Raw genomic sequence first — 17,638 nt, 5'->3', positions numbered from 1 at the left:
CAGTCGAGAAGGTTGTAGAGGAAGCGTCCATGTGTTGGTGGGCGGTTTGGAATTTCCTCGAAGTTTCCAAACCGCCACCCTTTTAGTCTCTCTCTCTCTCTCTCTCTCTGAGGTGTGTGTGCACTAATAAAAAGAGGAAAATGGTATAATCTTTCTATCACCCAAGTGTGGTAGATTGGTTATGCCATTTCCCTCTTGAATAACATGTCTTGAGTTCAACTCTCCTCGTCAACTAGATATTTAAGGTCCCTTGGGATAGTTTCCTACGACGTTCTCACCCCCTCAGATTCTCCCTATTACCTAATGACTTGTTGGCAGTGCTCCTCCTCATAAAAATGTAAACGGTTCTCCCTATTACCTAATGACTTGTTGGCAGTGCTCCTCCTCATAAAAATGTAAACGGTTATGTACTCCGCCATATTATGTTAGTAGATATATCAGCAGGCCGTGCCACGCTAGTGTCGACTTGTTCGACTTGTTTAGAAATTGAGAATCAAAGCTTTGCAAAAGTTACGGCATCAGAAAATTGTGGGTGGTGATATTCAAGTGGGTGCTAGTGAGTGGCAATGGCGTCCCTGTACTTTGCCTACCTGCTGCCGTCGACTCAGCACTCGCTTGCTGCACAGCCATGCCCCTCCTTGAAGCGCATTTTCTCGCGTGTCTGCTTCGCGCCTTGCTTCTGCTCTCCCTCCCCTTCAGCCACTCCCTCTCTACTTTCCATTTTGGATAAGCCTCCCTTGTCAGAAAACCGCGCAGATTTCACTTCTCTCATCTCTTATTTTCAGCCCTCCGAGGGCCCTCCTACATCGCAGCTGCCCATCGAAGAAGCGGAAAAGCGATTTGCTCCTGACGATGCATTCGAAGAAGCTCCGGAAAGAGATAGTGCATCCTCTCTGGAGGACCAGAGTCCTCTTGTTCACGAGCAAGGACAAGAGAGAACAGCTTTAGAGCAGCAAGCTCCAGTTTCTTCTTCAGGGGAAAACGACATGGTTTCTACCTCAGCTGGAAAACCGAGCTCAATCGAGGATGTCTTCAGTAGGACTTCTCAAGAACTTGAACTTGCCGGGAAGTACGACAGAGTGCCTCACACACATTGGGCCGCCCTTCTAAGAGGCCTTTGTGATAATGGGGAACTAGAAATAGCAATCAGGCTGCTGAATTGGATAAGAAAATATAGGTTTAAAGTGTATTACGATGAGCTCTTCGGCATCATCATCAATGGGCTTGGCCGATCAAATCGGTTCTCAGATGCCCTTGCTGTAGCAGACCAATTGGAGGTGAAAGGGCCGCACATTTATAATGCTTTGCTGGGAGCATGCTGGATCAATCATGAGTATTCCCATCTACTTGATATTCTGCAAAATATGAAAAAGGATGGCCTCAAGGTAGACATTGGTAATTATGTTTTCGCCATTCAGGCATGTATGAAACAAAGAGTTAAAAGCCATGTAACTGTTGCGCTTTACGAAAGTATTCTGAAAGATCTGATACCTATCGATGAAAGGCTCTACAATGATGTTCTATATGCTATCGCTTCAGCTGGTGATGTGAAGCAGAGCATGCGGGTACTGCGTGACATGCGGTCTGCTGGATTTGTGCCAAATCTTGCTGCCTACAATGCAGTGATTTTTGCTTTAGGCCAGACTGGGAGGATGGATGAAGTGGAGACTATTCTGGAAGAAATGAGATCATGTGGACGCACACCTAAGATTAGAACGTATAATAACATCATTAGGGGCTACACGAGGAAAGGGCAGCTTGATCAAGCAGAAGAAGTCTTGAAGTTGCTTGGAGGGGTTGACGTTGAGCCCGATGAACGAACGTATTGCTTGATGATTGATGCTTGTACCAAGGCTGGAAAGCTGGACAGAGCTTGGGCATTGTTTCAAAGCATGAGGCTTGCAGGTCTAGAGCCCGGTGCGTTCATTCATGGAAGGTTGATGACTGCTTTCAAAAAAGGTGGCCAATGGCAGGGAGCCATCAAAACCCTGCGAAAGATGCAACAAAGAGGTGTTCCTCTGAACAGACACGTGTACAATATTACTATAGACTCCTTTGGCAAGCACAGGCAGGATGAGAAGGCTCTTGAAACATTCCAAATTATGAGGGATAATGACATCCAACCTGACACTGTCTCTTGGAATTCTCTGATTGAATGCCAATTCAGAGCAGGCAAGAAAGACAAGGCATTGCAGATTTTCAGCATGATGAAGGCAGAAGGTTTTTCCCCAAATCGCCGTACTTATAACATATTGCTAGACTGGTTAGGGCAGCTGAATTGTTGGGAAGATTTGAGAGAAATTTTGCAGGACATGAAATGTAATAGTTTGGTGCCAGATAGTGTGACATACACAATACTGGTAGATGTTTATGGGCGTTCTGGGAGGTTTCAGGATGCTTTTGAGTGCCTTGAGATCATGCGGACCGAAGCACCAGAACCTGAGCCTGCCGTTTATTGTGCACTTGCCAATGCACTTGCCAGACTGGTAGCTTCTCTAACTTTATATTCCATTCTTTATGTTCTTTATGCACTCTTTTGTTGTGTGGATGTTCTTAGTTTAAGCAATAAGATTAACAGGCTAGCTGGTATGCTATGTTTAGTTTGCCTTTATAAATTCAATATCATTCCCTCCTGCCACAGGGTCTCTGCGAGCAAGCTGTGGGCGTGTTCAAGAAAATGGAAGCTGATGGCATTAAAGCAAATTTACTGATGCTCAATTCCGTGTTGAATGCATTTAGTGTAGCTGGCAAAGCTGGAGAAGCATTATCGGTTTTCAACTACATTGTAGAATATGTAAGTTTTATTTTTGCAGTGATCTTTTTTAATATTAAACACGGATTTGGACTTCCTAATATGGTGGTGGGCAGCAGGCTATATGTATGAAGTGCATGCACACTTGCAAACATCAAGGTAGCCTTTTGCGTTACTTCACTACTGACTATCAGAAACCTTAAAATACAACTAACATTTCCCTCTGGTCTTTGGCAATAGAGGAATTTTTGTCTTTGAGAACAGATGACTTACCAGTAGGCATTGAACAATCCCTGGTACTAGATTGGCTGACTTTAAGAGTGTTCATTATTTAGTCAAACTCCTTGTGGTAGTTAAGCAGGCTTAAATTATGGCATCACCTCAGTGACTCTCTTTCATATCCTACTAGTCTGGGAAGGACCATTTTCCAGACCTAACTTTTAAAATCTGGAAAATGGTCCTTCCAGTTAGTGGGAATTTTGTAGTATTAAGTCCATACTTTGCTTGATGAATCTGATGGTTATATTGTCTTTGGATGACTACCATGAGTCTTACCTTGCGTTTGCCTCTCGATAAGTGAATCTATGGATTCATCTAGGTATATATCTTGATACCACCTCACTCAGTAGAGCTTGCACATTTGGGAATCACGGCAGCAGACTAAGCCTAGCATAGGGGCTGTAGGGGTTTTGGATGGCAACCGTATTGCAAGCACTGTGGTAGTTAGTGTGGGACTGTGTGTGTGTGTGTTGGGCTGCATTTTCTCCACGGCTCTAATTCTTTCTGTACTCTCTCTCTATTGCTTTGCTTTTTTCATGTGCTGGGATATCTCTTTCCGAGACCAATGTGCAGTCACATGGCATGGCTGTCACATCAGCACCAACTGCCAGTCTACCTGCCACATCAATTGTGTGCTATCACAGTTTACCGCAGCATTAATTTCCTGCCGGGGTTGCCATCTCAATAGTACCATGACATGTGCTAGGTCAGTGCGTCGGCAGCATCATCTGCTGCCAAGTTACTGGTTACTAGGTCATCTACCCCTGATTGCCAAGACGACTCTCTTGGCCACTAGTCAGTCAGCCTTAGGATGACATATTCTCCTCTTTGAAATTGCCAATTGTCCTCAATTGGCCCCTCACCTATAGACATGGAATGCGCCTGATACAGGAGCTCTAGGACATACATCTTGCACAACAGAACAACGGCAATAACACGTATCTTGTTAAGTTACTGAAACTTAAAAATTAATGCTTATACATAAGTCAGGCAACTAACAGTTTGTTGATAGAGAGTAATCTTTTGCCTCATGAAGACTAAGCTTTAAACCTGTCTCATTAGGATAGGCTTGCAGTCTTCAAGGCCAAATCTACGTAGCAATGTCTCAATGTTGATACAACACAATACCTCCATCAAACTGCTTAAACTATATGCCCAAATAATGATGCAAAAGCCCCACATTTGACATTGTAGCAATATTCCCCTCCTTTGGTCGAATGAGTAATATGTTATCAACATACAAAACAATGATCAGAAACACGTCCACACACTTGACATACAAAGTTCTTTCAGTTTGCCTATTCTGAAAACCGTGTGTAGTCAATAAGCATGTATCTTCTCATGCCAAGCACGTGGAGCTTGCTTCCAAAGGCAGCAATGTCAATGCTTCAATCAATTCGTATTAGACCACATTGACCAGGACACTTACTCCATTTATTGAGTGAGTGTTTCGTCATCAGAAGACGCCACATCCACGTCCTATTCTACACTTGTTTTCTTATTCCCTTTATTACTTTTCTCATTCTTTGTCTCAAACCATACAAAGCTCTTTTTAGGCGTGCACACCTTGTTTTCCTGCTCTTATTGAACAAAACCACGAGGCTGCTCCATTTATACTTGTTCATGCAAATCTCTATTAAGAAATGTAATCTTTATGTCCGACTGATGTACATTTCAACCATTGTAAGTTGCCAATGTGCTATGAATGGTAGTCAGTGGACAATTGGGAGGAAAAGTTTCATCAAAATCAATGCTCTTTGTTTGAGCATAACCTTTTGCCACAAGTGTAGATTTAATCGCTCTACACTTTCATCAAGCTTATGTTTCACTTCGAAGGAAAACCCTTTGAACCAATGGTTGGTTGCATTGTAGCCAACCAATTTTTAGAATTTTGTGCTTCGTCAAATGACAAAGGTTCTTTCTTATCATATAGTCTAGACACAACCACAACATAAGAATTTGACGCATAAGGGATGTGTTGAGAAATTGAAGGAGTATGACTAGACAAACGTGCACTCAATTAACTTCTACATAAAGTTTGTACCGACTATTTTGGCATACCTCTAGCTTGCTCATTTTCAGCCCCATCCCTCATCAATTGCATCTCATACATCTGTATTAGTAGTCGGCTGATCGATAGTGTCATCTGAAACCTGCATAGGCTATACATGTTTCTGTCAGGTGCAGTGGAAGTGTTTAGGGATTTAGCTCGGATCTAGTACTCCGCACAAACACAAGGTTACCTTACTTCACTTGAAAAGAGAAACTAGACTGAACACAATGAGAGAGAGAGAGAGAGAGAGAGAGAGAGAGAGAGAGAGAGAGAGAGAGAGAGAGAGAGAGAGAGAGAGAGAGACGACACGGTATGTCGGGTCCCAACCACCCTCAAGGGCCCCCTTGCTCTGTTGCTCTAGCAAGTACTTGCTTTATTACTTTCACAAAATGCTGATACAATGATGCTAAATGCTGAGATGCTAATGGGTACCTGATGTAGATGCTTGGTGCTGCTTAGATACCGAGGGTATTGTGGTAGATGTTGAGGGGTACTGTGTTGGATGCTTGGTACTTGAGAGGATAAGTGCTGGGTACTGTGGGTACTTGGTGCTTGGTACTGTGAGTACTGGTAGAGATGCTTGGTATGCGGCGATGACGACGATACTTGGTAGAGATGCTTGTACGGCAAGGCTATGAGTTGAATGCTGAAAACGTTGGAATTGTTACTGCGAGAAAACGTTGAGAGGAGGCTAATGTTGCGGGTACTGCCCTCTTCTCCTGCTTCTTCCGCCCTCTGCTAGTGCCCAAGGGGCTGCCTATATAGGCTCTACAAGCTGGGTCGAGCAGTCACTTCCTGAAAGCCCACGATTTCAATTAAAATGCCGAAGTCACTTATTATTAAATGAGCTTATAAGAGGCGGTTCACACGCTTGAATGCCTATATTCTAACTGACTGTACTATGCAAGAGAGGGTATGCAACTATGATTGGCTTGGATAATGGGACATGCACGTCCGGCTAGAGGCTCAGAAGGGTGCCAAGCTAAGACTGGCGCTAGACTACAATAGAAGCTTGTCCACGTGGCGCAAGTGCAGTGTGCACGTGACAGTTTCTTATTAGGTCTTGCATTTGTACTCCCACCATTAAACAAGGGCAATAACCCACTATAGATACTGTGTCTCCTTGGTATGTGCAAATAAAGGTTGAACTCCACCTTCCACAAAAACTCCATCTCGACTATTCAGGATACGCTTGGGTTGTGGATAATACAACCTCTAACCTTTGTTTTCTGAATTGCAAAATATAAAAATACATGAGGATGGTCATCCAAACTTTTGCGTTGTTGGTCAGGTACAAAGCATAGGCCAAGCAACCATAGTCACAGGGGATGCCCTTATTCGGGCTCCCTGTCCCCACTTGCCATCTTGCCCTCTTGTTTACACTAAAAATCCATTTGAGGCCCGTCCCCCGTCCCCCGTTCCTTGTCCCAGAATGCGTCCCTTGTGACTATGCAAGCAACCTAAGACACACAAGTGATCAATAGATGGCTTCTTGTCATGCCAAGCTTCATACATAGTGATACACTACAATGCTTTAGTGGGATAATTGTTTTAGTACATATGCAACACACAATAGCCTCAAGCCAAAATGCATGTGGTGAAGCTTGGCTTTTGACCATCCATCGTGCCATTCAATATGTAACTTGTTTTTTCTCTTAGCAACGTCATTTTGCCGAGGGTATACGACATTGTACATTGATGTTTTATCCCACGATTTGCCGGAATGCATTGAATTCTTTAGATATATACTTCCTCCCTCGATTAGAACGATGGGTGCCCATAGTACAACCGGATACATTTTCAACCATAAGTAGAAATTTCCTGAATCAGATAAACACTCCGGACTTTCCATTAAAGGGACATACCAATGCATATCTAGAGTAATCATCAAGAAGAGTCACGGACGGAGTACAGAGGATTCTCAAAATTTAGATGATTAAAACGTGCACTATAAAGTCTTCTATCCGAAACAGTCTTAGAATCAGAAACTGCGCATGTTGAAGGTTTCACACATCTTTTGTAAGCATTGAGCTTATACAACCAATGAAACAAAGTGTCGGGTGACACGATAATATGGCCAAAATTGGGATCATGCACACAGGTCTGTCATCTACAACTTGACTACAAGACTAACTTTTGCAAGTGTAGATACAAATAAAAGATTTTTCTTGATCCCAAGTACATATAAAGCATGTCACGTGCGCATTGCACTTGAGCCACGTGGACAAACTACTGGCACATGTTAACGTTATTAGCTATAGCTTAGGAAATAGCGTGGCACTTTGTGAGCCTCTAGAAGGACATGCATAGTCAGGTAGGTCAATAGTTGCATACCCTCACTTGTACAAGCATTCATAAAGTCTCATAGGCATATGGATAGTCTGAATTTTGACAGAGTGGGGCAACTTGAAAATGCTTGCCACCGAAACCATGGACGACTATAACCAAAGGTTTCTCGATGTGTACCTTCCGATGTCCTTCTTTTAGTTCATTCTCTTGGAGGATCAGTGCGAGCGCTATACCATTGGACTACCATCACCATTGTAGGAATATTGTCTCTCCAAGCAAGTCTCTACCATGCAAGAGCAGTCGGCTACAAAATGAGGAAGGGAAAGCTAGAATTTACCACAGAAGAACCTCCGGCCACTAACCACAACTCTCGCCAACAAAGGACAAATTCTCGAGAGTCGTGAAAGTCAACCGCAAAGGCCTCGTTTGACGTCTCAACAACGAGACACCTTACTACAAGAAGGCTTTCAAATAGGACATAACTATTTTGGTTATTTGCGGGGGGAGTATTGAATGATTGAAAAGTGTTGTTTTTACTCATGGCCCGGACCTGGATGGTTATTTACGGGGGAGTATTGAGAAGTTTGAGCAGTCGTTACTCTCAGCACCTCCAAATGACGCAGGCTGCGGTCTGGGGGGCGTTTGGTTGCAAAAGGCCTCTATATCTCATGGTCCAGACCTGTTTAGGTTATTTGCGGGAGGAGTGATGAGGGAGTTGTTGAACATCTCATGGCTCGGACCTGGATGGTTATTTGCGAGGGGAGTGTTCATCGGTGACTTTATATTTATATGTCTTGTAACATGCATATGTGAGCATTTGTGTTGTATTGTGATGTGCCAACCACTGAATATTCCTAATTGGATGAGATTGCCTTGGTATGTCATTTTAGTGCATCAAGACACCCGTGGAAGATCAGTGTGGTCTGGGTATGATGGCTAATTTTACTATGCCGGAATATCAAGAGTTCCGATCTGGACGAGAGGAGAAGCCAACTCCTTAACAAAAAGAGCAAGCTGATTGTCCCTTGGAATGACCCTTAGAAATTTTTGAGCTAACTTGAGTTGTTTTGTAGATATGCTGTAATCGCGGACGATTACTTTTTTTCAAGAAGAGGGGGGATGTCACAAACTGGTGACGTGTCAAGTCACTAAAGAACGGACCCGACTTGCAGATCCCGGCTGAGGGGCCTAAACCCTAAGTGAAGAAGCAGAAGCAATAGAAGAAGTTTTACCAACTTGCAAAGTCTTGCCGAGTGGACTATTTTTTAAAGAGAAGTTCCCACCAACTTATGGGACTCCATCGGATGGGGCCCAAGTAACCCAAAGACATTAAAATAAAGCAACTGATGACGTGGCAACAATACGAACGCTCCGCAAATTGCGCTCACATGCTGAAATGGCAGCTTGTACGATTTCCTAGATTTGCGTTGCTAACGTGGCAGTTGGATGGATTTCTGTAAATCACGTTGGTAGCTTTTGGACTAGATGTTGTTGAGTTCGAAGGCTTTTCATGTAAACTGCTTTTCATAGGCCAAGAGTCTTTAAATAAGTGCAGGGGATTCAATCTCTAGCACGCTTTAGTGAGAGGGTGCAGAGCGCGAGTATCGGCATTGTACTGAGTTCAAGTAATATAAAGAAATATCGAAAGGGGCGCCAAGGTTTGGGGCCAATACTTTCTAGGGTGGAATTCCGCCACTCCGTGTTGCGTGTCGTCTCTCTCTTGCAACTTAGTAGTTATTGAAGTGCTAAAAGTCTGTTCGGCCTGTTCTTTTCTATTGGCGCGTGGTGCCTGTCTTGTGATAGTGGTATTGAGCATAAAGCGTGTGCTTTTCTGAAAGCATACCGGTCCTACAAAAGAGTAGACAGTGCAAACTAGAGGCTACTGGAATTTTATTTGAAGAATCTTCGGGTCTCGACCTTGGACTTATTAGCCACTCCCACCCTTTACTTCATCGCGCATCGCGCTCTCTCGTCTTCACCGCTCATGTCTTACAGGGCAAAAGCCATAAAGAACCCAAGACATGGCATTCATGGATTCAACAGAATATTTGAAGTTTCTTCTCGACGAGCTTCACTACATTCTTTCGCGGCATCCTCAACAGAATCTTTCGATGCTGTAAAGTTTTTAACAATTTTTGAACTACATGTTACCTCTCTGATGCCCTAGGTGGTACCTTCTCCTTAGTCACCAAAAAGTAGGAGAGCTTCCAATCGGCAACCTTCTCAACCATCTGTTCCAATCGAGGGAGTCTTCATGAATATGGTGCGGGCATCTGACCCTGATCCAGTGCAACCGCCTTTGTCACCGTCATTGCGCTCACCTCCCCCACCACCACCGCCGCCATGCTACAATGGTTGGAGCCCATATGGATACCCTTATTATCCACACCCGGGATATGCGCCTAACTTTCCCAAAGATTTCAAGGATGGCGGCACGATAGTCAAATTTTTCACTTTTTCTAGGATGGAAGATCGGAAGAAAGCATTGCACTTCCTACAACAATTCTACAACATCTATGCTTTGGGGAACTATACAGAAGAATCCAAGATTTCTCGACCAGCGGGATTTCTTAAGGATAATGCTATGCAATGGTGGAGTTCAATCGCGACACAATCGCATGCTCCAAGGACCTGGCAAGCTTTCAAGACAGTTTTTGCACGCAGCTACATGACTGCTATGTTTGAAGTCCGGATTTTGACAGAGTGGGGCAACTTGAAAATGCTTGCCACCGAAACCGTGGACGACTATAACCAAAGGTTTCTCGATGTGTACCTGTTGGTGTCCTTCTTTAAGTTCATTCTCTTGGAGGACCAATGCGAGCGCTACACACCATCACCATTGCAGGAATATTGTCTCTCCATGCAAGTCTCTACCATTCAAGAGCTTATGGACCATGCTGCAATCGGCTACAAACTGATGAAGGGAAAGCTAGAGTTTACCATAGAAGAATCTCCGGCCACTAACCACGACTCTCGCCAACAAAGAAGAAATAATTGAGAGTGTCGTGAAAGTCAACCGCAAAAGCCTCTTTTGATGTCTCAACAATGAGACACCTTACTACAAGAAGGCCGATGTTTTGGATGCTTTCAAACAGGACATAATTATTTTGGTTGGCCCCAACGCACTAACAGACTAGCGGAGCCGACGCCCGCGTCGACGGTCGACAGAAACCCAAGACCATCTCCAGCCAAACAAGCTAAACCGGCCAGCGATAGAATCTTGACTTGGGGTGTCCAAGCTGGGTTACATGCCCGCCCAGAGACATACTAGCCGTATATGTATGCCCTAGATCTGAGTGAAGCAGCAGAGTGGTGTAAATCTAAATCCTAAACCCGATTCTGAATAAATGGCATGAAGCCGAGATGTGAGGCAAATGATGAAGATGTCTGCTGCAATGTCCACGAAGGACAATACTTTGGTAAACTCCCCGAGTGTAGCAGCAGTCTGGGGTGTCTCGACCGCTAAAAAATCTCTATGGTAAAGTGCCGTCAGCAGTAGTGTACTGAACTGCTGTATTCCGCCGATATAGGGCGAAGATTCTGCGTGAAGGTTTCGAACTGAGTGGGAAAACAACTCCTTGTCATAAAAGAAGTTCCAATAGACCTGCAAGTGTCCTACCCAATGGGATCTGTGGTGTCTGGAGTCAAATCATCTGGAGAAGATGGGGAAGCCCAGGAGCCACCATGAGAATGATCGGAAGCCTGCCAATGCATGAATTTGCAACCCAGTGTGGCCTAGTGTTTGCGCTGTGTAAAACTCTAGGAAGGCCATATGTAGCAATTTGCATCGTAAACGTCCTTCGAAACAAGGAAAGCGAGACTAAGCAGTATGGTAGCTTCTACAGTGCACACCTCTTCTCAGAGGCCCTTCACAACACACACTGTTGAGTCTGGCTTTCCCCTCATCTTGGATTACCCTACCTACTGTCAGGACACCATCCGGTGGTGGTCCATGCAGTCAGCAATTTGTTACATTCCATCGCGAGAAATGCTGTCCGAGCGATGGCGTCACCCCTGCTTGCAGAGATCGCTGGCTGATTGTCCTATTGGAAGAAGAACCGCATGCTGATGATGATGCGCCTGGTCTCACGACCATGGAAAGCTCGCCGTTGATACCTTGTGAGAGTGCGCGTGTGCGAGAGAGAGAGAGAGAGAGAGAGAGAGAGAGAGAGAGAGAGAGAGAGAGAGAGAGAGAGAGAGAGAGAGAGAGAGAGAGAGAGTCACCAGGAGCTGTATTTTTCCTGTTGCTTTCCGTAATAAATACTAGATATTTTTATTTATTTTATTTATACTTGTTTTTTCCAAAACCTTGAAAAGGTGCAAGTCGACATTGCATGGCCAGTGTGAAACGGCTGTGGCCGAATAGGTTTCTCACATCGGGAGTCTAGGCCGGTCAGTCTAGCACTGGTGGGGCTAAGTAGCACTCAATTCTAATCACTATGGAAGCTTGGGTGCGCCATAAGGAATTTGGGCCACTCGACAAGTCACTTACAACTTTATTGTATATTATATAAGTCAGTGGAAACTAGGGAATTAACTCAAAGGGGCAAACTGGACACTTGGCAGGAGGAGAGCAGCCTGCAGGATACCTCTGCAAGAGGAGGCGCCCAATTGGGGCTGGTTTTTAGCTCATACAAGTGACCTACAGTGTGTGTGTGTGAGTAGTGGGTAGACCTCTCCTGTGTCTCATGTAGCGCGATGACTTGCTCTCGTGCATCTCTTTCTCCCCTTTGGCACATATGGTAATGCCCCACTAGTTGGGCTACTCAGATGAATATGTACAGTTCTGGGGATTTATGTGCGTTTGGCAAGGCAAGAGCCTTCTGATTAGGAACCGGATTAGCTAGTTGCTAATCCCCCACAGGTACGCACAGTTCCATCGCGAAAGATTGCGAGTTTGGTTTTCTCGCGTGAAAACTTGTCCAATTCACAGGGGAACTGTCCCATTGCATGCGGGAGCCCTTGGGACACGCGTAGGCGTGTTCGCTCCGCTAAAACGATCCGAAACAGGGAATTACAGCCTGCTGTGTTTTTCTGCAGGTTTAGGGTTTCACACCTAAACTGCAAGGGAACACCAGGGGAGCCTCGTGAGAGCCTTGGGATGCGTGTACAGGCTTTTGGGCACTCGGCAGTGAAAAACAGAGAATTATAGGCCGCCGAATTTCTGTGACAGCTCACCAAAAAGCTTCGAGATACCTAGACAGGTACTTTTGATCCACAGGGGTTTTTGCGGCATTATGTTGCCGAAACCAGGTCGGAAATCTGCGTTTTCAGCCCTTGCCAAATTTGGACAGCTTTGTGAAAGCTTGTACTAAGTGGTCGGATCGTCTACCTTAAATTGAATAAAGAAATATTGAAAGGGGCGCCAATTTTTGGGGCCTACAGGGTGTCAGTCTCGTGCGCGCAGTGACATTCTAGTTGCTGGACGGATCTATGTTCTCTTTCCTTCTCAGTGCTCTGTGTAATATTAACAGGTAAATGAAATATACTGCCCTATGCGTCGTACAGGCCGGTTATATGGTTCCATCGACGGGATAGTGTCACGGGGACGTGGCAACTGTTAACTATGTCATGAGGACGTGGCAATTGCTAACTTTAGTTGTTGGTTTCTCTCCAAGGGGTTTTGTTTTATTTTTGAGACCCTCTTCTTGAAGTAGCAAACGGTCGGACATTGTATGGCCAATGTGAACGGTAGTTTCACCCGCAGACGGGTAGTGGTCGTCACTAGAATTCGTATGGTAAGAGGATGTCTAGGCTCAGAGCAAGATCATATAGTCCACCCGTCGCACTTAGCAAGTTGGTGGATACTAGGAAGTGAACTCAATAAAGGCCTAAAGTCTAGGTGTGACTATCAACAGAAAAGTATCCGACAGTTGGGCCACATTGCATTTTTGGATGCGGTCCCAATGAGGATAGATGGTCAGAAGACCAATGGGAGCCCAACGGAAGCATATCCTAAAATTTAGGGAACTGCTATTTTGGGCCGAGAAATGTGTTCGCGTCATTACCTCCGGTATGACTAGGGGAACATGTTACAACTCTGCCGCGAAGTCAACTGGGCAACCGGTCAGGATATTTTTCAGCGGCGAACCCGAAATGGGAAAATGCTTGTAAATGCGCCAAGTGGCACATTTCTGTGCACTTTCCAATGCAAGGAGGAGTTGGCGCTGAATTTAGAGAAGGGAGGCTCATGTGCAAGTCTCTGTCTCACAGGTTAAGAGCTATGGAGTGCTTCCTTTCCCTCTTATGTACAGTGCGGTGCCAGGAGTGATGCCCTGCACGCTATGCACGCTTTTCATTTGACCAATGTACAGTTATGTGGGTTCATGCGCGATTGCCGAGGCAAGAGCCTCTTGCACAGGTACTGGTTTAGCTAGCGGCTAATCCCCCGCAAGTACAGGTGAATTCGGAGAGGTTTCACGCCAGAAATCTTGTCCGATTCAAAGGGCAAGTAGCCCTATAGGTGCGGGAGCTCGAGGTCTTGCTACAGATGTGACCGGCACGTGGAACGGAGCCCAAAACAGGGAATTACAGCCTGCTGTGTATTTTTGCAGGTTTAGGGTTTCGGCCCTAAACGGACCCTAATACCCCCAGGAGGTTCGGGGACGCAAGGGGACCGCTATACAGATGAACTGGCGCATTTTCGGGGCAGAAAACAGAGAATTCAGCGTGCTGCAGATTCTCGCCAGGTTTTGCAAAGTGTCCGTATGCGTCGGGAAAGCCACCTATTGCGTGGGGATACTGATTGTGAAGTGTCCTAGTACAGTTATGTTGCCGAAATCGGGACAGAACAGGTGTTTCTTAGCCTTGATTGTGCGGGGCAGCTTGTAGTAGAGCACAGGTTTTATTCCCTTTGTTAAAGAATAAAGAAATACCGAAAGGGGCGCCAATTTTGGGGCCTATAGGTTGTCGCCGTCTGCTCGGAGCATTCTAGCTCTCGAGCCGTGTGTGTACTTAGGTGTTAATCCTCATTACAGGTTACCTTTGCAAAGTACTCTGTGTGTGTCTAAAGAAAAGAATTTCGGGTGAAAGCCAACGTCTACCGCCCTACGGGCCGGTTTCATGGTTCCGTTGCCGGGACATCAATCACTTTTTCCTTAAAGAGTGAGCCTGGATTGTTTTGGGTAAAGACACAGAGTGCAGGAACGTGGGGATTACACTATGGCCGACAAGGGGAAGGGAATTATGGAAGAGGGTTCCTCTTCAGAGAATAGGCAGGAGATTCCTATGGTTTTTGAGATTGGCGAGAGCTCACGGCCACGTCAGTCTGTACCTCTTGTCAACGTGAATGTCCCTCCAGTAGTACAGGGCTTTATGACTAGGCAACTGGAGGATGATGCGTTCAAGACTCAGTTAGTTACCGCGGTGAATGTCTTTTCGCAATTGGTGCAAAATCCGAGGTTTATGGAGTTCTTGCAAGTGCCACTAGTGCAACAACAAAATAGGTAACCTACGCCGCGTACGGAGCTTGTTGATGCTCAAGCCCAGTTATTTCATGTGGCGCAGGAGGAAAGGGAACACTCACATGTTGCGGAGTCGGGGGCTCCAAAGCAGGTTCCTCCCGTGCTTAAACAAGTGGCTAGAACGCCTATTATGCCAGTTCAGCCCGCCACCTTTTAGAGCTAGCATGCTGTCTTGAATGGACAGGGAGCTGGATACCAGGCAATGCACTCAGTTTTTCTACCATCCACGGTACATCCTGGGTATTTCGGGGGTGGATCTGTGTTCCAAAGTATGGTTGGTTATGCGCCTGGAAGTCAGCCGTACATGCCAGGAACAGTGTTCGAGGGTATGCAAGGCATCATGCCAAACCCCATGTATGGTAGTATCGGCATGCAGCAAGGTTTCCACTGCAACCAGGGCCAGTTTGGGGTGCCACAGGGTCATTTTGGCATGGCTGGTTTTCTTGGACAGCAGCCAGATATTGCACCTCTGACGCAAAATGTGAATGGCCAAGATGTGCCGATCATGCCTACTACAGTGCCCATGTTGCAAACCATTCCGTATGACAACTTGGGGGCACTAGAGAAGCCGAAGGCTTACAATGAAGGTGGTGTTCAGTACCTTCAGTGGTTTCGAGGATAAGACAAAGGCCCTCACTTTCCTCCAGCAGTTTGATACAGCTTATGCGGGAGGGAATTTTACAGAGGCCTCGAAGGCCAGGAAAGCTGCCACTTTCTTAAAGGACAATGCGCTTACATGGTGGACGACATTGTTAATGCAAGGACAGGCACCCGCCACTTGGGTTTACTTCAAGCAAATGTTTGCTTGTGCTTGGCTGTCAAATGAATTTGAAACAGACGTGTTAGATAAAGAAAGGTCAGCATTTTTGCAAAAGTTTAGTGACTGTTTTTCTAATTCATTACCGTCACAATTGCAGCCAGAGAGACCTGAGGACCATCGGATAGATTTGGTGCCAGGGTGTAGCTCACCAAATAGACCTCCCTACAGGGTTAGTGCGGCGCAGCAGAAAGAGATTATGGGCCAGGTTGAGGAGTTATTAGAGAAGGGGCTGATTCAGTCTAGTTCTTCACCCTTTTGCTCCCCAGTGCTCCTAGTGCAGAAGAAGGATGGCTCATGGCGCAGGTGTATTGATTACCGTGTGTTGAATAAGAATACCATCAAGAATAGGTTACCTATTCCTAGAATTGATGATATTCTCGATCGTTTAGAGGGTGCTGCAATTTTCAGCAGGATAGACCTTAAGAGTGGGTACCATCAGATTCGTATAAGGCCAGAGGATGTGCACAAGACTGCGTTTAGAACGACATTTGGTCTTTATGAGTTTCTAGTGATGCCGTTTGGGCTAACAAATGCTCCTGCCACGTTCAACAGAATGATGGACGGGATTTTCCGCTCGCATCAACAGCTTGTTGGAACGTTCTTCGATGACATGATAGTGTATTCGAAGAATGAAGAGGAGCATAGGCGTCACTTGACCATTGTGTTCGAAGAGCTGTGCAGTCACAGGTTACTTGTCAATCCTAAGAAAAGTGAATTCTTCCTCGAAGAGATCCACTTTCTTGGCGACATAGTCTCAAAGGATGGTGTTAGAATGGATTCCGCAAAGGTCGGAGCTATCAAGACATGGCCAGACTTGAAGACTGTGCACGATGTCAGAAGCTTCTTAGGATTGTGTTCCTACTATAGAAGGTTTATCAGAAATTTTGCAGAGATAGCATCACCTCTTCACGCTTTGCAAAAGAAAGAGGTCACTTTCAAATGGATCCAAAAAGAGATTTCAGCTTTTAATCTCTTAAAGGAAAAGTTGACTTCAGATCCAGTTATTGTTTTGCCAGATCTCAAGAAGTCATTTGTGGTCCAGTGTGACGCGTGTGGCAGTAGCATCGGAGCAGTGCTAATGCAAGATGCACGGGTAGTAGCATATGAAAGCCAAATTTTGCAAGGGCCAGAGAGGACTATGCAAGTCTATGAGACAGAGCTCTTGGTCGTGATTCATGCGCTTTCTAGCTGGAAGCATTACCTCTTAGGTGCTGATTTTGTTGTCCAAACAGATCATCAGACCTTGCGATACTTCTTGACACAGTTAAAGTTATCCGAAAAGCATATGCGATGCGCAAACATTCTTTCCATGTTCCACTTCCAAATTATGCATGTGGAAGGCAAGAAGAATGTTGTGGCTGATGCATTATCAAGAAAGCCACAAATTTCAGCTGTGTGAATTCCTTATCATCATGAGTTAGATGACATGAAGGAACAGTATACTGCTGATGAAGATTTTGCAAGGATCTTTGAACAGTTACAAGAGGGGCAACATCACGAGCACTACCTCCTCAGAGATGGTTTTATGATGATGCATGGCAAACTTTGTGTCACAAGGCCACTGCGACATAAGGTCATGGAAGAGAGTCATGTCCCACCGTATGCAGGGTGTCGTGGCATTGATGCAACAGTTAAAGCAGTAGAAACATTCTTTTATTGGCCTACCTTGAGGAGAGATGTGGATGCCTTTGTGCGAGCATGCATAATTTGCCAAAAGGTCAAGTTTGACAGGCAAAAGGCATCAGGGTTGTTAGAACCACCGTCAATTCTGGATAAGCCATGGGAAAGCATTGCTATGGACTTTACCTTTGATCTTCCAAGAACGCCAAACAGGGAATGATGGTATATGGACCATTATCTACAGGTTCAGCAAGCAGGCCCTTTTTATCCCTGTTAAAAAGAAGAGAAAATCTGATCAAATGGCACGCTTGTTCATGTACAATGTGTGTAAGTACCATGGTATGCCACAATCGATTATCAGT

At 45.3% G+C, this 17,638-nt stretch overlaps 1 protein-coding gene across 6 annotated transcripts in view; it reads left to right on the top strand.

Annotated features, from left to right (window-relative positions):
- Positions 1-452: 452 nt before the first annotated feature.
- LOC147458465 (uncharacterized) overlaps positions 453-17,638 on the top strand; it is a 106,952-nt gene continuing 89,766 nt past the window's right edge. For 4 of the 6 annotated variants that reach the window (XM_086513090.1, XM_086513087.1, XM_086513088.1 and 1 more), the window contains exons 1-2: positions 455-2,486; positions 2,642-2,794. In XM_086513090.1, coding sequence (XP_086369216.1) covers positions 567-2,486; positions 2,642-2,794 — 2,073 coding nt within the window. In that variant the 5' untranslated portion in view covers positions 455-566. Of the gene's footprint in view, positions 2,487-2,641; positions 2,795-17,638 lie in introns of all 6 variants that reach the window. The other 2 variants (XM_086513092.1, XM_086513093.1) reach the window with 1 other exon arrangement.

This window comes from Adiantum capillus-veneris, chromosome 5 (assembly GCF_014529385.1).
Source record: "Adiantum capillus-veneris isolate H3 chromosome 5, ASM1452938v2, whole genome shotgun sequence".
In the NCBI taxonomy this organism is placed as follows: domain Eukaryota; kingdom Viridiplantae; phylum Streptophyta; class Polypodiopsida; order Polypodiales; family Pteridaceae; genus Adiantum; species Adiantum capillus-veneris.
The sequence above is the reverse complement of the archived record's forward strand: the minus strand, read 5'-3'. Positions and strand labels throughout refer to the sequence as shown.